Source organism: Cyanistes caeruleus, chromosome 27 (genome assembly GCF_971803275.1).
Source record: "Cyanistes caeruleus chromosome 27, bCyaCae1.hap1.1, whole genome shotgun sequence".
Classification (NCBI taxonomy): Eukaryota; Metazoa; Chordata; class Aves; order Passeriformes; family Paridae; genus Cyanistes; species Cyanistes caeruleus.
Window position 1 is genome coordinate 5,019,180 of NC_141727.1, and position 20,368 is coordinate 5,039,547.

Below are 20,368 nucleotides of genomic sequence, written 5' to 3' on the forward strand. Positions count from 1 at the left end.
AAAAAGCCGTGGGTGGGCGCCGAGAACCGAGGGGTTGAAGAGCCCCGTGCCCAGCCGGGCGCGCCCCAAAAACGCTTCGTGGGCGGCCGGGGGGGCCCGGGGGGAGCCCGGGGGGGGCCCGGGCTTTGTGTGGCGGCGGCGGAGGGTGCGGGCTCGGCCGCTCCGTGATGCTCCGGGGGCGGGGAGGAGGAGGAGGAGGAGGAGGAGGAGGAGGGGGAGGGACTTGCAGCCCTTTTCTGGCCGCCGCCGCGGCGGGGAGCGGCAGAGCGAGGGCAGCCCGGCCGCGCTCCGGCTCCCGGGGGTGTCACCGGCCGCGCTCCGGCTCCCGGGGGTGTCACCGGCCGCGCTCCCCCCGCTGTGCCATGGCCGGGCTCCTGCCGCTGCTGCTGCTCCTGCTGCCGGCGGTGAGTGCGGGGGGCAGCGCCCGGGGCAGCCCCCAGAGCCCGGCGGGGAGGGGGTGCAGAGCCCCGGGGGCAGCGGGGGATGGAGGGTCCCCATGGCGAGGGGGTGTCTGGAGGCTGGAGGGTCCCGGAGGTGCCGGGGAGCCCCGGGGGGCGCGGGCAGAGCGCTTTGGGGTGCGGGGAGCTGGGTGGGGACGGGGGTCCCGCAGCCCCTCCGCTGCCGCTGTGAAGGGTGACGGAGCCTCGGTCCGAGGGGAGCGGGCAGAACCCCCCAGCGCCTTCATCACCCGCCCCCCAAACCTCCCCCAGACTCTCCGGGCTCCGAACACTCCCAGAGCGAAGGCTGAGAGCCTTTTCCTCCCGGCAGAGCCCCCCGTGCGCCCCAGACACAAAACTTCAGGGCACGGGGAGGGGGGGCAGCAGAGAGGGGAGTGCCCGGGGGGGTCCAAGCCCGCGGCCGGGGCTGGAACGGGACATTTTTGGGGGTCAGGATTTAACGGGGGTGCCGGGGGGCGCTCGGGCAGCCGGACACCCCTCGGGCAGGGTTCTGAAGGTGGAGCTGAGCGGCTCCGCGCGGGGGCTGAGGAGCGGAGCGGGGCTGGCACCGCCGTGCCGGGGGGGTGGGGATGGCCCCTCCTGCCCCTGTGACAGCGGGCGGGGGGCAGGAGGGCCCGGAGCTGCCCCAGACAGATGGATCCAAACCATTCCCCCCCAGGGCATCGCCCTCTCGCCCCCCCGCCCCGCCCGCTGCGGCGGGGCCGGGCTGTGATGTCCCCAAATAGCCGCCTCCCTGGGCCGGGGTCACCTCGGGGGGGCGGTTCTGCCCTCCGGGGCTGGGAGTGTCCCCAGGGACCCCAGCTGTGCCCCCCCAGCAGTGCCCGCACCCCGGGACCCCCATCGCGGTCCCCGTTCTCACCGCTCGGTACCGGCGCTGCCCGGCCCGGGAGCGGCGGCGCTCGGACGCGGCTTCCCGAGCTTCCCAAACTTCGGGAATCGCTGGGAGCCGGGATTTGTCCTCTCCCAGAGGCGGCGCTCGGCCAGGAGAGGCAGAGCGCGCCCGTGGGGCAGCTCGGGTCTCGCTGCCGGGCTCGTCCCCAGCGGATCTCGCCGGGCGCTTCGCGGTGCCAGCGCTCCCAAAACTCGCTCGGAGCGGCTCCGTCCCCCCAGCAGCGCCTGCTCGGGGTCCCACCCCCGGGACACGGCTCAACCCCCCCCGGGACACGGCTCCGTCCCCCCCGGGACACGGCTCCGTCCCCCCCGGGACACGGCTCCCACCGCCCCCGGGACACGGCTCCAACCCCCGGGACACGGCTCCCACCCCCGGGACACGGCTCCCACCCCCCCCGGGACACGGCTCCCACCCCCGGGTCACGGCTCCGTCCCCCCCGGGACACGGCTCCCACCCCCGGGACACGGCTCCCACCCCCCCGGGACACGGCTCCGTCCCCCCGGGACACGGCTCCCACCCCCGGTACTGCTCCCACCCCCCCGGGACACGGCTCCCACCCCCCCCGGGACACGGCTCCCACCCCCGGGTCACGGCTCCCACCCCCGGTACTGCTCCCACCCCCGGTACTGCTCCCACCCCCGGGACACGGCTCCCACCCCCGGACACGGCTCCAGAAGCAATTAAGAGCTTCCCGAGGTGTCGCCTGCCCGCTCGGGCCCGGCCAGCTGTCAGAATGCTTTACGGGTTAATCCCCGCGGCTCTGCCACCGCTCGGAACGCGCAGTTCTAACGCGGACCAGGTGCCCCCGGCCAGCCCCGAGCGGGGCTCAGAGCCCCCGGACCCCCACGGGAAAGCCTCGGAGCGAGGCGGGGCCGCGGCACCTGGAGCCGGAATCGCCTTTTCCGCAGCGCCGGAGGGGCGGGGGGCGGCGGTGGCCCCGCGGGGAGGGGACAGGTGGCCCGAGAGTGGCGGGGCCAGGCCCGGCCCACGCGGAGCCACCGGCAGCTGCCTGAGGCGTGGGAGAGCGGCCTGGGAGAGCGGGATGCTCCGGGAGAGATGGAAGATCTGGGACTGTGGGGTGTTCTGGGACTGTGGGGTGTTCAGGGATTGTGGGGTGATCTGGGATTGTGGGATGATCTGGGATTGTGGGGTGATCAGGGATTGTGGGGTGATCTGGGACTGTGGGGTGTTCAGGGATTGTGGGGTGTTCTGGGATCATGGGATGCTCTGGGATTGTGGGGTGCTCTGGGATTGGGGATGCTCTGGGATTGGGGATGCTCTGGGATTGTGGGGTGCTCTGGGATCATGGGATGCTCTGGGATTGTGGGGTGCTCTGGGACTGGGGATGCTCTGGGATCATGGGATGCTCTGGGATTGGGGATGCTCCGGGATTGGGGATGCTCTGGGATTGTTGGAAGCTCTGGGATTGGGGATGCTCCGGGATTGGGGATGCTCTGGGATCATGGGGTGCTCTGGGATCATGGGATGCTCTGGGATTGGGGATGCTCTGGGATCATGGGATGCTCTGGGATTGGGGATGCTCTGGGATTGTTGGAAGCTCTGGGATTTGGGATGCTCTGGGATTGTGGGGTGCTCTGGGTGCTCCATGGCCACCCCCTGACCAGCCCGGCCATCCCCCAGCCCCATTCCCGGCCGCTGGAATCTCATCCCGGGGAGCAGCGGGATGAGCTCCGGCCAGCCGGGCTCCAAAACCCCAAATGTGCCCCCACGAGGGGCCTGGGGTCTCAGCCCAGCCCCTTCCCGGGTGACATCTGGGACGATTCCCAGTGTTCCAATCCGTCCTGCCTGCCTGGAGCGGGAAAAAGGGTCTGGGAAAAGGGTCGGGAAAAGGATCTGGGAAAAAGGGTCTGGGAAAAAGGGTCTGGGAAAAAGGGCCGGGAAAAATGGCCTGGAAAAGGGTCTGGGAAAGGGCTCTGGATAAAGGGTCTGGGAAAAAGCTCTGGGAAAAGGATCTGGGAAAGGGCTCTGGAAGAAGGGTCTGGAAAAAGGCCCTGGAAAAAGAAGGCTCTGGGAAAAGGCTCTGGAGTCAGGCTCTGGAAGCAGGGGCTGGCAGGCCGGGCTGGCGGAGCCGGGGCGGGGGAGCGGCCGCCTCCCAGCTCAGGGTAATTGGAGCACTTTGTCATTCAGCCGCCTGCAACTGGCGCTCCATTGTCTCGGCCCCGCCGGATGCGGCGCGCACGGGGCTCCGCGGCCGCTCCGAGCGCGGGGACGCGGCCAAGGCGCTGACGAGGCCGCCAGATGCTCCCCCGAGCCAGCCGGGGGTGGGGGGCGAGGGGAGGGGGCTGCGAGCAGGAGGAGGCTCGGGAGGGCTGGGGTCTCCCGGCCAGGAGGGGTTTTGGGGAGCCGCTCCCCCCTGGCCGGGCTGCAGAGGGTCCGTGGGGTGTTGGTGGCTCCCAGGGGAGGTGACAGGTCGTCACAGGGAGGTCACCGGGGCTCCTGGAGCTCCCTCAGCTCCTCGTTCCCATCTCGTTCCTGCTGCCCAGGGGCTTTTGGGGGGCGCAGGTGCCACCCAGGCTCTCCAGAGGCAGGAATTCCTCCTCTCCCGTCCCGAGCCCTCCGGGATGGCGCGGTGCCCTTAGAGGAGGCGGCTGAGGCGGGGGACAAGGACAAACAGCGGCCACAGCCCCCCCCAAAACACCCGCGGGGGCTCTCCCGACCCCCTCCAGCCGCAGAACTCAGCAGGACCTTTCCTGAGGAGCGAATTCTGCCTGGAAACGAGCGAATTCTGCTTTCCCCCCTGCCCCAAATCCGCGTCCAGCTGTCCCCGGAGCCTTGCCCGGGTGTCACAGGGACCGGCCGGCTCTGCTCGCCCGCAGGGACCCGCCGGGGGCTCCGAGGACGAGTGTTTCTCCAAGCTCTTCACGGCCAGCGGGGATTGCTGCCGGGCCTGCAACGTGGGCGAGGGCGTGGCGCAGCCCTGCGGGGTCAACCAGACGGTGTGCGAGCCCTGCCTGGACAGTGAGTACCGGCCACCCCCGGGGCTGCCACCCGGCCGGGGACACCGCCACAAACCCCGGGCTCACCCCTCGGACCCCGCTGGAAGCGCCGCAGCCCCCCCGGGTCACCCCCGTGCTGAGCCGGGAGGGGTTTGGGCCGGGTTCTGGGGAGAGGGTGGATGGAAATGGGAGATTCTTCCCCAAAAATGGAGATTGTTCCCCAAAATGGGAGATTCTTCCCTCAAAATGGGAGATTCTTCCCCCAAAAATGGAGATTGTTCCCCTAAAATGGGAGATTCTTCCCCCAAAATGGGAGATTCTTCCCCCAAAATGGGAGATTGTTCCCCAAAATGCAGAATTCTTCCCCCCAGAATGGGAGATTCTTCCCCCAAAAATGGAGATTGTTCCCCCAAAAATGGAGATTGTTCCCCCAAAATGCAGAATTCTTCCCCCAAAAATGGAGATTGTTCCCCAAAAATGCGGAATTCTTCCCCCCAAAATGGGAGATTCTTCCCCCAAATGGGAGATTCTTCCCCCCAAAATGCGGAATTCTTCCCCCCAAAATGGGAGATTCTTCCCCCAAAATGGAGATTCTTCCCCAAAACTGGAGATTGTTCCCCAAAAATGGAGATTCTTCCCTCAAAAATGGAGATTGTTCCCCAAAATGCGGAATTCTTCCCCCCAAAATGGGAGATTCTTCCCCCAAAAATGGGAGATTGTTCCCCAAAATGCGGAATTCTTCCCCCCAAAATGGAGATTGTTCCCCAAAATGGGAGATTCTTCCCCCCAAACGGGACTTTGGGGCCTGGGATCCCAGAGAGGGATGGATCCCAGAGAGGGATGGATCCCAGGGGATGGATCCCAGCGAGGGATGGATCCCAAGGGATGGATCCCAGAGAGGGATGGATCCCAGCGAGGGATGGATCCCAGTGAGGGATGGATCCCAAGGGATGGATCCCAAGGGATGGATCCCAGTGAGGGATGGATCCCAAGGGATGGATCCCAGAGAGGGATGGATCCCAGCGAGGGATGGATCCCAGAGAGGGATGGATCCCAGCGAGGGATGGATCCCAAGGGATGGATCCCAGTGAGGGATGGATCCCAAGGGATGGATCCCAGAGAGGGATGGATCCCAGAGAGGGATGGATCCCAGCGAGGGATGGATCCCAGCGAGGGATGGATCCCCCCTGCACCGGATCCCATAAAATCTGGATCCCACTGAGGGAAATCCCCTTCCCCACCCTCAGCTCCTCCCTGAGAGGGAACGGGGGGTGTGGAGGGAGGGAGGGAGACCTGCAAGCAGCCATCCCTTGCTGGGATGGGGAGAGGACCCTGCGGCCCTGGATCCCTTCAGATCCCTCTGGATCCCTCCGGATCCCTGCGGATCCCTGCGGATCCCGCTGCCGCGGGCCGGGCAGGCAGAGGCAGCGCCGCTCCTGGCTCAGGCTCCAGACTGAGCCCCAGGAATGCGGGCCCGGCCCAGGGCTGAGGTTCCCACCTGCACCCCGGGCTGCCTCCTGCGGGCACTCCCTTGGACGAGCTCCCGATCCGCCGGGGGAATTGGTTTGGAAAAAAAAAAAAAAAATCCCTCTGCAAAAAATCCCGCTGCAAAAATCCAGCCCCAAAAAATCCCGCTGGAAAAATCCCTCTGCAAAAAATCCCGCTGCAAAAATCCAGCCCCAAAAAATCCCGCTGGAAAAATCCCTCTGCAAAAAATCCCGCTGCAAAAATCCAGCCCCAAAAAATCCCACTGCAAAAATCCCACTGCAAAAATCCCACTGCAAAAATCCCACTGCAAAAATCCCGCTGCAAAAATCCGGCTGGAAAAAAAGAATCCCGCTGCAAAAAATCCCGCTGGAAAAAATCCCACTGCAAAAATCCAGCCCCAAAAAATCCCACTGCAAAAATCGAGCCCCAAAAAATCCCACTGCAAAAATCCAGCCCCAAAAAATCCCGCTGGAATAAATCCCACTGCAAAAATCCAGCCCCAAAAAATCCCGCTGGAAAAATCCGGCTGGAAAAAATCCCGCTGCAAAAAATCCCGCTGGAAAAAAACCCACTGCAAAAATCCCTCTGCAAAAAATCCCACTGCAAAAATCCAGCCCAAAAAAATTCCGCTGGAAAAATCCCACTGGAAAAATCCCGCTGGAAAAAAATCCCACTGCAAAAATCCCTCTGCAAAAAATCCCTCTGCAAAAATCCAGCCCCAGAAAATCCCTCTGCAAAAAATCCCACTGCAAAAATCCGGCTGGAAAAAATCCCACTGCAAAAATCCAGCCCCAAAAAATCCCGCTGGAAAAATCCCGCTGGAAAAATCCCGCTGGAAAAATCCAGCCCCAAAAAATCCCACTGCAAAAATCCCGCTGGAAAAATCCCGCTGGAAAAATCCCGCTGGAAAAATCCAGCCCCAAAAAATCCCACTGCAAAAATCCCGCTGGAAAAATCCCACTGCAAAAATCCAGCCCAAAAAATCCCACTGCAAAAATACGGCTGGAAAAAATCCCACTGCAAAAATCCAGCCCCAAAAAATCCCTCTGGAAAAAATCCAGCCCCAAAAAATCCCACTAAAGAAACCCCACTGCCAAAAAATCCCACTGCAAAATTCCCACTGCAAAAATTCCCCCTCCAAACCCAAGCCCGGCACCTGCCAGAGCCCCGGGGGGGGGTCCAGAGACCACCCCAAGATGGGGGGGCTGCTCTGATTTCCCCTTTCTCCCCCTCCGCAGCCCCCCCGAGCGCTGCCTCATGATTTATTCATCCCCGCAGCCCCGGCCGCTGCCGGGGGAGGGCGGATGGGGCAGGGGGGCCCTGTTTGGAGCGGGGCTGTAATTGCTCAGCTCACATCCCTTCGGCTGCCGCTGCAAATGTGCCCACTCAGCCGAAAGCCTTTCCTGGCCACTTCCCCGCTCTAATGGGGCCCATCAATAATTCAGGATAATGCGAGGGATGAGCCCAGGTTAATGGGAGCCGCGTGTGCCGCCCCCGGGGCTGCTCTCCCTGCCCGGCCCGGCCCGGCCCGGCCCGGCCCGGGGAGCCCCGGGAGTGTCCGAGCAAGGACAGGAGGAGCTGTCCCTGCCCCCAGGGGTTTAAAGTCCCTCCTGAGCCGAAGCGTTCCGGGGTTTTGGTGGCTCCGCGTCCTCTGCGGGTCCGGGGAAGGCTCGGGAGAGGCGCGGGACACCCGGGAGAGGGGTGGGGAAAATCCGGGTTGGAATTTCCTCCCATCCCGGCCATTCCCGGGGGGTTGGGGCGCTTCATTCCCCTCCGGAGCAGCCCAAAATTCCCGTCCCGAGCAGGAATTGTCCTGGCCGCAGCCCGCTGTCCCCAGGGAAGCTGCTGAGAGCGGGAATGGCCGTTCCCAGCGCAGGGATTCTCCATCCCCCCGGCTGGAATTTCCCCGGGATGGGCTCCGCTGGGATCAGCTGGGAGCTGGCAGCAGCTGCGCCCTCCAGGACGGGCTCTGACCCCTCTTCCGGGGCTAAAAATATCCCCGAACTCCTCCGGGAGCGGGCAGAGCGAGGCCCGGGCATCGATTTCCCCGGCAGCGCGTCCTGCAGGAGGAAACCGGAGCGCTCGGAGCCGGGGCCAGGCCGAGTCAGCAAAGCTTCACCTCCCGCTGGCCCCGAGCCCGGCACCCCCGGGAGGGATGCGAGGAGAAAATGTTGGGATGCGAGGAGAAAATGTTGGGATGAGAGGAGAAAATGTTGGGATGCGAGGAGAAAATGTTGGGATGCGAGGAGAAAATGTTGGGATGTGAGGAGCGGGAATGGGCAGAGGGAGCGCCGGGGGGTCGGAAATGGGGGTGAAGGAAGGAATTAAGGAGCTGGGGGCAGCGCAGCCAGGCTGGATCCCCGGGAATTGAGGGGAAGGTGGGAATGGGATGAGGAGGTGGGAATGGGGAAGGTGTTAATGGGAAGCTGGGCCTGGAAGGATGCTCAGAAGTGGGAATTGCTGGGAATGGGGAAGGTGTTAAGGGGCTGAAGAGCCCGGGATACCGGAGCTGGGAATTGCTGGGAATGGGGAAGGTGTTAAGGGGCTGAAGAGCCCGGGATACCGGAGCTGGGAATTGCTGGGAATGGGGAAGGTGTTAACGGGAAGAGGAACCTCCGGTGGGTGCTCGGAGCTGGGAATTGAGGCGGGAATGGGCAGCAGAGCCTGGAAGCTGCTGGGAACCGGGAACTGTGGGAATTGTGCAGGTGTTAATGGGAATGAGAACCCGGAGCTGGGAATTCCTGCGGGAACGGGGGAAGCTGACTCTGGGGGGCCGCAGAGGCGGGGACCCCTCTCCAGCCCTGACCCCTCTTGGGCACACCCCAAGAGGGAAAGGCCGGGAGCAGAAGCCGGGATCTGATCCCAACCATCCTCTGAGCCCCCCGCGGCCCCGCAGGTGTCACCTTCTCGGACACGGTGAGCGCCACGGAGCCGTGCAAGCCGTGCACGCGGTGCGAGGGGCTGCAGAGCATGTCCGCGCCCTGCGTCGAGTCGGACGACGCCGTTTGCCGCTGCGCCTACGGATACTTCCAGGACGAATCCAGCGGGAGCTGCCGCGAGTGCCGCGTGTGCGAGGTTGGCTTCGGCCTCATGTTCCCCTGCAAGGACTCGCAGGACACGGTGTGCGAGGAGTGTCCCGAGGGCACCTTCTCCAGCGAGGCCAACTTCGTGGATCCCTGCCTGCCGTGCACCACGTGCGAGGAGAACGAGCTGCTGGTGCGGGAGTGCACGGCCGCGGCCGATGCCGAGTGCCGGGGTGAGCGCCGCGTCCCGCCCGGCCTCGGGAGCGGCCCTGGGGTCCCTGGGCGAGGAGGGAAAGGAGATGGGGTTTCCTCCCGGTCCCCATCAGCATCCCAAAAATCCCAGCCCCGCGGGAAAGGGGGAGAAACGGCGGCAGAGCCAAAGGCAGAGCCGTGCCGAGCTGCCGGGGGAAGCGGGGCCGCTCCGGCCGGGGCTGCCGGGGGCTCCCGGCCAGGCCCAGCGGCGATTCCCGGGCGGGAGCGGCGTCACCGCGGAGAAAAGCGCTTTGTCCCCGCCGCCGCCCAGCCGGGCGCGGGGCAGCTCGGCCCAAGGGTCGAGTAAATGGAGCCACAAGTCAAGGACACAGGGCCGGCTTTGTCCGCCGGGAGCGGCTCCCAAAGGGCAGCGGGGGCCGGGAGCGGCGGGGCAGGATGTCACCAACCCCCCCGACAGCGACAGCGACAGCGACAGCGCTGCGGCCCCGGGGGCTGGCGGGGCGGAATTCCAGCCCGGCTCAATTCCAGCTCGGCACAATTCCAGCCGGGTGCTGATCCCAGCCCAGCGCTGATCCCGGGGGGCTGGCGGGGGGTGGCAGAGCGAGGTCCCGGCTCCCACCGCAATTCCCGGTGCATCCTCACTCCGGGATGGGCTGCGGGATGTGGCCCGGCCCTGAGGGTGGCAGCGGGAAAAGGCCTGGAGAGGACAGCGGGAATTCGGGATGGCATCCATGGGATGGGATCCATGGGATGGGATGGGATCCATGGGATGGGATCCATGGGATGGGATGGGATCCATGGGATGGGATCCATGGGATGAGATGGGATCCATGGGATGGGATCCATGGGATGGGATCCATGGGATGGGATCCATGGGATGGGATGGGATCCATGGGATGGGATCCATGGGATGGGATCCATGGGATGGGATCCATGGGATGGGATCCATGGGATGGGATGGGATCCATGGGATGGGATCCATGGGATGGGATCCATGGGATGAGATGGGATCCATGGGATGGGATCCATGGGATGGGATCCATGGGATGGGATCCATGGGGTGGGATGGGATCCATGGGATGGGATCCATGGGATGGGATGGGATCCATGGGATGGGATCCATGGGATGGAATGGGATCCATGGGATGGGATCCACGGGATGGGGCAGCCACGCGTTTCCCTGGTGCAAGACCAGACGGATCCGCGCCTGGGACACGCCCGGGCGTGGCAGGACCAGGGTCACTCCCGAACGGAGCCGGTGGGGCCGGGGAAGGGGCAAATCCAGGCCCTGGCGCTCCGTGCGGGGTGAGGGGCACCGCGGCTGCCGGGCCTGGGGTGGGTTTGGGATGGAGGGGGGGCTGCTGGGGGGGATTCCCTGGATTTGGGGGCTGCAGCAGGAGCTGTGCCCCGGGGGGGCTGTGCTGGGACAAAGCCACGGCCACCCCCAGGGAGGGGACAGCTTTGGCCTGGCCTGGAGACGAGCGAGGCCGAGGGGACCGAGAGCTGCCGCCTCCACCGCCCCCACAGCCAGGGAAGAGATCCCTGCAGGAATTCCCGTCCTGATCCTGGCTTTCCTTCCCCTCCACCCGGGCAGGTCTCCACCCTCGCTGGACAACGCAGAGCCCGTCCCTGGGGGGCTCCGAGAGCCCCGAGCCGGCCAGCAGGGAGCCGCCGGGCACCGAGGGGGCGGCCACCACCGCGGCCAGCACGGCCACCACCGTCATGGGCAGCTCGCAGCCCGTGGTGACCCACGGCACCAGCGACAACCTCATCCCCGTCTACTGCTCCATCCTGGCCGCCGTGGTGGTGGGGCTGGTGGCCTACATCGCCTTCAAGAGGTACAGGGACGGGGACAGGGACAGGGATGGGACAGGGACAGGGCTGGGACAGGGACAGGGCTGGGACAGGGATGGGACAGGGACAGGGACGGGGACAGGGGGACAGCGGGTCCCCCACCCTGCTGCCACCTCCCTCTTCACCCCTCCTGCCTCTCTCCTCGCGGTTTTGGAAATCCACCCAGCTTGGTGCCCTCACTGGTGGCACCTGTGGGACATCTGGAGTGGGGGTCCCACTGTCCCCCACTCCCCAAATCCCTGTCCCAATCCTTGTCCCTGTCCCCTGTCCCTGTCCCTGTCCCTGTCTCTGTCCCTGTCCCTGTCCCATCCCTGTCCCATCCCTGTCCCATCCCTGTCCCTGTCCCTGTCCCTGTCCCTTTCCCTGTCCTGGCACCAGGACAGAAACCAGGAATTGGGACAAACCCCTGCCAGGCTCGGGGATGTCACTGTCACTGTCGCTGTGGCTGTCCCCGCAGGTGGAACAGCTGCAAGCAGAACAAGCAGGGAGCCAACAACCGCCCGGTGAACCAGACACCGTCACCCGAGGGGGAGAAGCTGCACAGCGACAGCGGCATCTCCGTGGACAGCCAGAGCCTGCACGACCAGCAGCCCCCCGGGCAGGGCACCCAGGGGCCAGGTGGGGACAGCCGGGGGGGACGGGGACACCCGGGATGGGCAGGGAGGATGGGCTGGGACACCCGGGGACACTCAGGGACACCCAGGGATGGACAGGGACACCCGGGGACACTCAGGGACACCCAGGGATGGACAGGGACACCCAGGGATGGACAGGGACACCCGAGGGTGGCAGGGAGGATGGACAGGAACACTCTGGGGATGGACGGGGACACCTGGGGATGCTTTGGGACCCCCGAGGGATGCAGGGAAGATGCTCAGGGACCCCTGGGGATGCTCAGAGACCCCCAGGGGTGGCAGTGAGGATGCACAGGGACACTCAGGGACCCCAGGGGACACTCAGGGACCCCCGGGGCTGGCAGGGAGGATGGATAGAGACCCCCAGGGACCCCCGGGGACACTCAGGGACCCCCGGAGGTGCCAGGGAGGATGCACAGGGACACTCAGGGACACTCAGGGACCCCCGGGGACACTCAGGGACCCCCGGGGCTGGCAGGGAGGATGGACAGGGACCCCAGGGGACACTCAGGGACCTCCGGGGCTGGCAAGGAGGACACTCAGGGACCCCAGGGGACACTCAGGGACCCCCGGGGCTGGCAGTGAGGATGCACAGGGACACTCAGGGACCCCAGGGGACACTCAGGGACCCCCGGGGCTGGCAGTGAGGATGCACAGGGACACTCAGGGACCCCGGGGCTGGCAGGGAGGATGGACAGGGACCCCAGGGGACACTCAGGGGACACTCAGGGACCCCCGGCGGTGGCAGTGAGGACAGGCAGGGATCCCTGGGGACACTCAGGGACCCCCGGGGACACTCAGGGACCCCCGGGGCTGGCAGGGAGGATGCCCAGGGACACTCAGGGACCCCCGGGGCTGGCAGGGAGGATGGACACCCCACCCCGGGCTGGCTCTCAGGCCGTTGCCCCCCGCAGCCCCCAAGGCGGACAGCAGCCTGTACTCGGCGCTGCCGGCCAGCAAGCAGGAGGAGGTGGAGAAGCTGCTGGGCAGCTCGGCCGAGGACACGTGGCGGCAGCTGGCGGGCGAGCTGGGCTACAAGGAGGAGCTGATCGACTCCTTCACCCGCGAGGAGTCCCCGGCGCGGGCGCTGCTGGCTCACTGGGCCTGCCGCGAGTCGGCCACGCTGGACGCGCTGCTGGCCGCCCTGCGCCGGCTGCAGCGCGGCGACATCGCCGACAGCCTGGCCAGCGAGTCCACGGCCACCTCCCCCGTCTGAAGGGAGCCCCGGGCTGGGGGGGACCCTCGCCGGGCTCTGGGGGGCAGCGGGGTCACCCCGGCTGAGCTCCCGGTGCCGTCCCCACCCCGCCCGGCAGCGCCTGGAGGTTTTGGGGGGCTCAGCCCTGCCCTGACCCCAAATCCCGGCTGTGGCCGGAGCGGTGGGAGCCCCGGGATGGGCGGGCAGCCGGACAGATGGACACGGGAGTGACCACCGTGCTCTCCTCTCCCCACTTCCAGCCCCTTCTCCCTGGGGCTCCTGCCCCGTTCCCCTCTGACACCCCAAATCCAGCTGCTGCCCCCCAAAAACGGCCGGGGCTGCAGAGCCCTGGAGCTGCTGGCCCGAGCTCGGGGGGCTCTGGGGGCTCCGGGGGCTCTGGGGGGGCTCTGGGGGCTCCAGGGGCTCTGGGGGCTCTGGGGGGCTCTGGGGGGCTCTGGGGGGGCTCTGGGGGGGCTCTGGAGGATCTGGGGGCTCTGGGGGCTCTGGGGGGCTCTGGGTGCTCGGGGGGCTCTGGGGGGCTCTGGGGAGGCTCTGGGGGCTCTGGGGGGGCTCTGGGGGCCCTGGGGGGCTCTGGGGGCTCTGGGGGGGCTCTGGGGGGGCCCTGGGGGCTCTGGGGGGCTGTGGGAGTGGCCTCGGTTCCCCACGCTGCGGGATTTGGGGCTGTGGTCTCCCCGTGTGGACCCCCGACACTGAGGAGCAGATTTTGGGGTGCCCCGACCCCCCCGGGGGGGCTGCAGGGGACACCGAGGGGACATCGAGAGGTCACCGAGGGGGACAGCGATGGTGGGAAGCGCTGAGCAAGTGCCTGGCCCGGAGGGGACAGCCCTGAGGGCTGAGCTCTGCCTGTCCCCAATGTCCCCAGTGTCCCCAATGTCCCCAATGTCCCCAATGTCCCCATTGTCCCCAATGTCCCCAATGTCCCCAGTGTCCCCACTGTCCTCAATGTCCCCAATGTCCCCAATGTCCCAAATGTCCCCAGTGTCCCCAATGTCCCCAGTGTCCCCACTGTCCCCAATGTCCCCAGTGTCCCCAATGTCCCCAGTGTCCCCACTGTCCTCAATGTCCCCAATGTCCCCAATGTCCCCAATGTCCCCACTGTCCCCAATGTCCCCGCTGTCCTCACTGTCCCCAATGTCCCCAATGTCCCCACTGTCCCCAATGTCCCCACTGTCCCCAATGTCCCCAATGTCCCCAGTGTCCCCAATGTCCCCAATGTCCCCAATGTCCCCATTGTCCCCAGTCTCCCCAATGTCCCCAATGTCCCACTGCCCCCAGTGTCCCCAATGTCCCCAGTGTCCCCAATGTCCCCAATGTCCCCAATGTCCCCATTGTCCCCAGTCTCCCCAATGTCCCCAATGTCCCACTGCCCCCAGTGTCCCCACTGTCCCCAATGTCCCCACTGTCCCCACTGTCCCCAATGTCCCCAATGTCCCCAGTGTCCCCACCAGGCTTGGAAGGGCTCCTCCTGCGCCAGCACTGTGAGGGGCAGCTGGGAAATGTCCCCATGGAAATGTCCCCATGGAAATGTCCCCATGGAAATGTCCTCTCAGAAATGTCCCCTGGGAAATGTCCCCTCTCCAGGAAAATGACCCCAGCACCTCCCCGAGGAGGTGACATCGCTCCAGAGAGATAAAAGTGCATTTTTGGGGCGGTTCTACCCTGGCTGGGTGAGCTGGAGAGCGGCCCCGGGCCGGGGAATGTCCCCAGAGCTGTCACTGGGCTCCCGGGAGTGTCCCCAGAGCTGTCACTGGGCTCCCGGGAGTGTCCCCTGAGCAGACCTGGGCCGGGGAGTGTCCCCAGAGCCGTCACCAGGCTCCTGGGAGTGTCCCCTGAGCAGACCTGGGCCGGGGAGTGTCCCCAGAGCTGTCACCAGGCTCCCGGCGATGTCCCCTGAGGTGTCACCAGGCTCCCGGGAGTGTCCCCAGAGTTGTCACCAGGCTCCTGGGAGTGTCCCTTGAGCGGCCCCGGGCCGGGGAGTGTCCCCAGAGCTGTCACCAGGCTCCTGGTGATGTCCCCTGAGGTGTCACCAGGCTCCTGGTGATGTCCCCTGAGGTGTCACCGCGCTCCCAGCGATGTCCCCAAGGCCCTGCTCCCCTTGCCTGGCGGTTCCAGCGCTGCCAGGTGAGCCGGGCCAGCCCCTCTGGATTCATCCCCAAATCCCTTCCCGAGCGGGATTTCCCTCCTGGAGGAGACACTTGTAAATAGGAATTGTGGTGTTGGACCCATTGTGACCCCCCTGGGGACAGCCCTGTCCCCTCTCCACTTCCAGCTGGGAATTCCCATCCCAATCCTTTGATCCCGCCTCCTTTCTGGCACAGAGACGCTCCCCCCTCCCAAAAATCAGCATTTGGGTGTTCCCGGAGGAATTGGAGAGGCATCCATGGGATCCCAGCACCCAGATCCATCAAAATCTTCTGGGAATTTCCCTCCCTGCTGCGCTCGGGACCATGGAAGAGCTCGGGCTGGGATTTGGATGATTCCCGCCTGCGGAGATCCCTCGGGAAGAGCCACCCCTGGAGGGAAACTCTGGCTCCTGGAAGTGCTGAAAATCCCAAATCCCCATCCCAAACTTCTCCCAGCACCCAAATCCAAGGAAATTTGTCCCAAATTTACAACCCCCAGCTCCTGCCAGGCCAAGCCATCCTGGGATGGACTTGGGATGGACTTGGGATGGATTTGGGATGGATTTGGGATGGATTTGGGATGGATTTGGAATGGATTTGGGATGGATTTGGAATGGATTTGGAATGGATTTGGAATGGATTTGGGATGGACTTGGGATGGATTTGGAATGGATTTGGGATGGATTCCATCACTGGCCATCTTCAGGTTCCCATTGATCCGGGGTTTTTTTGGAAAACGACTCCAGGGCAAGTTGAGGGTGCCTGGAATGAGGAATTTCCCGAATTTCCTGGATGAGCCAGCCGGGCTGAGCCTCTCCCGCTGGGAATTCTTTCTTTTCCTCCCGCTGGGAATTCTTTTCCTCAGGACAACGCTGCCTCTCTCTCAGGTTCTCATCACCACAGGAAAGGGATTTCAGCACCCGGAATCCCAAAAATCAGATTTTTAGGGCCGAGGGAAGTGGGACAGACTCAAAGAGGAGCCCCAAATCCCCCCTGGAAGCGGGAAAAAATGGAAATAAAATCCCAAAAACGGCCAAAAATAGCCCAAACCCAGGAGGGAAAGCCGAGAGCTCGTTGTGCAAAGGCCGGGTGTTCCTCCACTCCCCTCTCTGTAATTCCAGGGCCGGATTCTTAGGAAGTAGAAGGATTTGGGGGGTTGGGGGCAGCATGAGGCCCTGGGGGGGGTGGAATTTGTCCGTGTGTATCCTTGGGATGCCAATAAAGCATCGTCGTCGCTGTCCCGCCCGCTTCTTCCCGCTCTCCCAAAAAATAACCGGGAATCCAGGATGGGAAAAAGCCCCCAGAGCCTTCCCGATGGGGCCCCATTCCCATTCCCATCCCTGTTCCCATTCCCGTTCCCACATTCCCATTCCCACATTCCCATTCCCATCCCCACATTCCCATTCCCACATTCCCATCCCCGTTCCCATTCCCATATTCCCATCCCCGTTCCCATTCCCATCCCCACATTCCCATTCCCACATTCCCATCCCCACATTCCTATCCCCGTTCCCATTCCCATCCCCACATTCCCATTCCCATTCCCATCCCCACATTTCCATTCCCACATCCCCATTCCCACATTCCCATTCCCATCCCCACATTCCCATCCCCATCCCCACATTCCCATTCCCACATTCCCATTCCCATCCCCACATTCCCATCCCCACATCCCCATCCCCACATTCCCACATTCCCATCCCCACATCCCCACATTCCCATTCCCATTCCCATCCCCACATCCCCATCCCCACATTCCCATCCCCATCCCCACATCCCCATCCCCACATTCCCATTCCCATTCCCATCCCCACATTCCCATCCCCACATTCCCATCCCCACATTCCCATTCCCACATCCCCATCCCCACATTCCCATTCCCACATTCCCATCCCCACATTCCCATTCCCATCCCCACATTCCCATTCCCATCCCCACATTCCCATCCCCACATTCCCATCCCCATCCCCACATTCCCACATCCCCATTCCCACATTCCCATCCCCATCCCCTCCCCTCTCCCGGCCCCGCAGACAGTGCAGGGATTCCTGGATTGTCCATCCTGGATCCCCTCGGGAGCGGGGCTGGAAGGAGCGGGGAGAGGAGCTGGGAAGGGACCCTGGAGCATCCTCTGATCCCAAATCCCGCCCTCAATTCCCGGAGCGGGACCGGGCTGGGCTTCGTGTGTGGGATCAGGGAGAGCAGCTGGAATTCTGGGGAGCGGGAGGGGAGGGAAAAAACGGGAAATGAGGAATAAAGCCTGGAAAGGAGCCTGATGTTCACATGGGCCGGGGAAAATCCCTGGAAAACCTCCTTCCCCTTTTTTATGGGAGCCTGGGGAGGGCCAGAGCTGCTCGACCCCACATCTGCTGCCAGCGGGGAGACGGGAACAGATCCCTGCTGGATCCAGCGGGAAAAATCCCAAACCCCTCCCCAGGCCCTGGGAAAACGCAGCAATCACCGGGGAAAAATGGGGAAAAATTCCAAATTTCGCTTTTTCACTCAACCCCCGGGGGGAGCCGGGAGCTTCCCCTGGAGCTTGGAAAGGAAACCTGGAAAAGAAAAACCGGGAAAGGAACACCGGGAAGGGAAAACCGGGAAGGGAAAGTTCCCGGGAAGGGAAAGTTGAGCTTCCCGGGAAGCGGCGGGGTCTGGGAGCGGAGCAGCGGCTCCCGGCCCGGCTGGACAATCCCAAATCTCCCCGAAATTTCCCTCCCAGGAACTGAGTATTCCCAGGAAAACCTTCCCAGTTTTCCCGCAGCTTTCTCCCAGGCCGGGTTTGGGAATGTTCCCGATCCCGGCGGGATCCCCTGGCGGGATCAGCCCCCCCGATCCCCCCGGGGGAATCTGGCTCCCAGATGGAGCCGCATTCCCAATTAATGGGAAGCAGTCGGAGCCGCTTCATCCCCCCAGGCCGAGCTGGAGCCCGGGATTTTCCAAAATATCCCGAGGGCAGCGCATCCCGGCCAGGCGGGACCAGGACCCCCCTTTTTCCCCTTCCAGGACCCTCGGGAAGCCGGGAATGCCCCCCCCGGGCCGCGGGCAAGGATTCGATTCCAATTTCCTGCTCTGATCCTTTAATCCCCGCTCCCTCCCCTTCCTTCCCGGCCTTTCCCTGCCTTTCCCGGCCCTTTCCCGGACCTTTCCCGGCCCTTCCCGGCCTTTCCCTGCCTTTCCCGGCCCTTTCCCGGACCTTTCCCGGCCCTTTCCCTGCCTTTCCCTGCCTTTCCCGGCCCTTTCCCGGACCTTTCCCGGCCTTTCCCGGCCTTTCCCGGCCCTTTCCCGGCCCTTTCCCTGCCTTTCCCGGCCTTTCCCGGACCTTTCCCTGCCCCTTCCCGGCCCTTTCTCTGCCCCTTCCCGGCCCTTTCCCTGCCTTTCCCGGCCCTTTCCCGGCCCTTCCCGGCCCTTTCCCGGCCTTTCCCTGTCCCTTCCCGGTTCTTTCCGGCCTTTCCCGGCCCTTTCCCGGCCCTTTCCCTGTCCCTTCCCGGCCCTTTCCCTGTCCCTTCCCGGTTCTTCCCGGCCCTTTCCCTGCCCTTTCCCGACCCTTTCCCGGCCCTTCCCGGCCCTTCCCGGCCCTTCCCGGCCCTTTCCCGGCCTTTCCCTGTCCCTTCCCGGCCCTTTCCCTGTCCCTTCCCGGCCTTTCCCGGCCCTTCCCGGCCCTCCGATCTCGGATCTCGGGGTCGGGATCAGTCCAGCCCCGCTCCCGAATCCCGGGAATTCTCCCGGCGCCTTTTCCCGCTGCAGCTCAGCCCCTTCCTGCGGCTCCAGCCGCTTCCCTTCTCCCGGTGCTTCCAGAGCTTTCCAGAATCCCGGGATAATTTGGGATCCCGCTCACGCTCCCAGGGACGGGACGGGCACAGATTCCCCGGGAATTCCATCCCGGTTTCCATCCCCGACCCCGTTTAAATCCACCCCCCTTGTCCTGCTCCGCTGCCCCAATCCTCCCTTCGGGAATTCTCCTGGAATTCCGGGATTTCCAAAGCCCATTCCCGGCCATGGCAGCCCCCCGGCGTGTCCAGAGAATTCCAGGGATGATCAAATCCAGGCGAATTCCCTCGAGCCCCTTCCCGGATGGACCGAGCGCTTCCCGGAGCCAACCCTGAAAAAAAAAGGTGGATTTTCCCAGGGAAAAATTCCCTTCATCCCCAGCTTTTCCCTCGCACTTCCCACGCTCGCTGAAAGCTCTGGATGCACCTGGCAGGGCCGGGATGGAGGGAGGGATTTGGGAATTGCGGGAGGGACGCAGGGATCCGTTATCCTTTGGATGGATATCCCGGGAATGCCATCCTGGAATGGGATCTGCAGATGGATTCTGGCACCCCGGCTGGATTTCTGTGGGAATCGGGGCTCAGCACGGGATTTTGTGGGAATTCCGAGGCTGGAAGGAGCTGGGAAGGATTTCCCTTCCCGGCCGGGATTTGTGCCGGAAGGAAGGAAAAATCCCGGAGCTTTTCGGCAGGAAAATGATCCCGGCTGAGGATGAGGGGGAAACCGCTGGATTTTAGTGCTCCATAAATCCCCCGCGGGCCGGGATCATCCCGGGAAATCATCACCTCTTCCCAAACAAAGCCACAAGCGGAAACCTTATCCCGCTTTCGCTCGCCGGGAGGTTTTGCGGGAATATTCCCAGAGTGGCGGTTTCCAGCAGCTGACGCTTCCCGGCTTTCTGTCAGCTGCCGAGTCTCGGGTTCCCAGGGAAAGGAGGAGAGGGAGGAATTGGAGCTCCCCGGGAATTCCCCAGAGGAGCCGGCCCGCAATGGAAACCCGGAATCCCGCGCCCCAAAAAATCCCGGGAGAGGGGGAAAGGCGGGAGCTGGAGCAGCTCCCGGCCCCGCATCCCGGATTTCCCGAGGGGAGGAGAGGGAAAACTGGGAGAGGGGATCTGGGGATCCCACGGGATCCTCGCGCTTTGGGATCCCCCCTTTCCCCATTCCCTGGGGATCCCGTCCTGGGCCCATTCCCGGCTCTGTTTCCCGGGAATGGCCTCGGGAATGGAGCTTTCCTGGGAAGGAGGAGGGAATTCCACCTTTCCCTGCTCCCGGGCCGCTGGCTCGGGATTGATTGGAGCCATTTCCTGGAAATGCCTCGGGAATAAATTCTCCGGGATCGATGGATGGATGCCCCGAGCGGTGCCTGGGAATTCAGCAGGGCCTGGAGCAGCTCTTAAGGAATCCCCAGTTCCTGATCCCTGGGATTTCATGGGAATTATCCCGGATAACTCCGGGTGGGAGCGGGAATTTCACCCCAAACCATTCCACGATCCCGGAGCGGACCCCGAGAGCTCCAGCAGTTCCTGGATGGGAACCCCAAAATCTGGGATGAGAATTCCAAAACCTGGGATAGCAACCCAAAATCAGGGATGAGAACTCCAAAACCTGGGATGGGAACCCCAAAATCTGAGATGAGAATTCCAAAACCTGGGATGGGAATCCCAGAATTTGGGATGAGAACTCCAAAACCTGGGATAGCACACCAAAATCTGGGATGGGAACCCCAAAATCTGAGATGA

At 64.1% G+C, this 20,368-nt stretch overlaps 1 protein-coding gene across 1 annotated transcript; it reads left to right on the forward strand.

The window, feature by feature from the left end:
- Positions 1–272: 272 nt before the first annotated feature.
- Positions 273–13,084, forward strand: NGFR (nerve growth factor receptor). The gene is made up of 6 exons (XM_086864413.1): positions 273–404; positions 4,188–4,329; positions 8,692–9,051; positions 10,626–10,869; positions 11,343–11,503; positions 12,435–13,084. The coding sequence occupies exons 1-6, from the start codon at positions 363–365 to the stop codon at positions 12,734–12,736; spliced, it is 1,251 nt and encodes a 416-aa protein (XP_086720539.1). The 5' UTR covers positions 273–362; the 3' UTR covers positions 12,737–13,084.
- The last annotated feature ends 7,284 nt before the right edge of the window (positions 13,085–20,368 follow it).

What these genes read in the sequence shown, in the direction of transcription:
- NGFR (XM_086864413.1), top strand. Translation starts at nt 363, where the DNA reads ATGGCCGGGCTCCTGCCGCTGCTGCTGCTCCTGCTGCCGGCG. An exon ending in TGCTGCTCCTGCTGCCGGCG is followed by an intron (nt 405 to 4,187) that starts GTGAGTGCGGGG and finishes GCTCGCCCGCAG; the next exon opens with GGACCCGCCGGGGGCTCCGA. An exon ending in GGCCGATGCCGAGTGCCGGG is followed by an intron (nt 9,052 to 10,625) that starts GTGAGCGCCGCG and finishes CCACCCGGGCAG; the next exon opens with GTCTCCACCCTCGCTGGACA.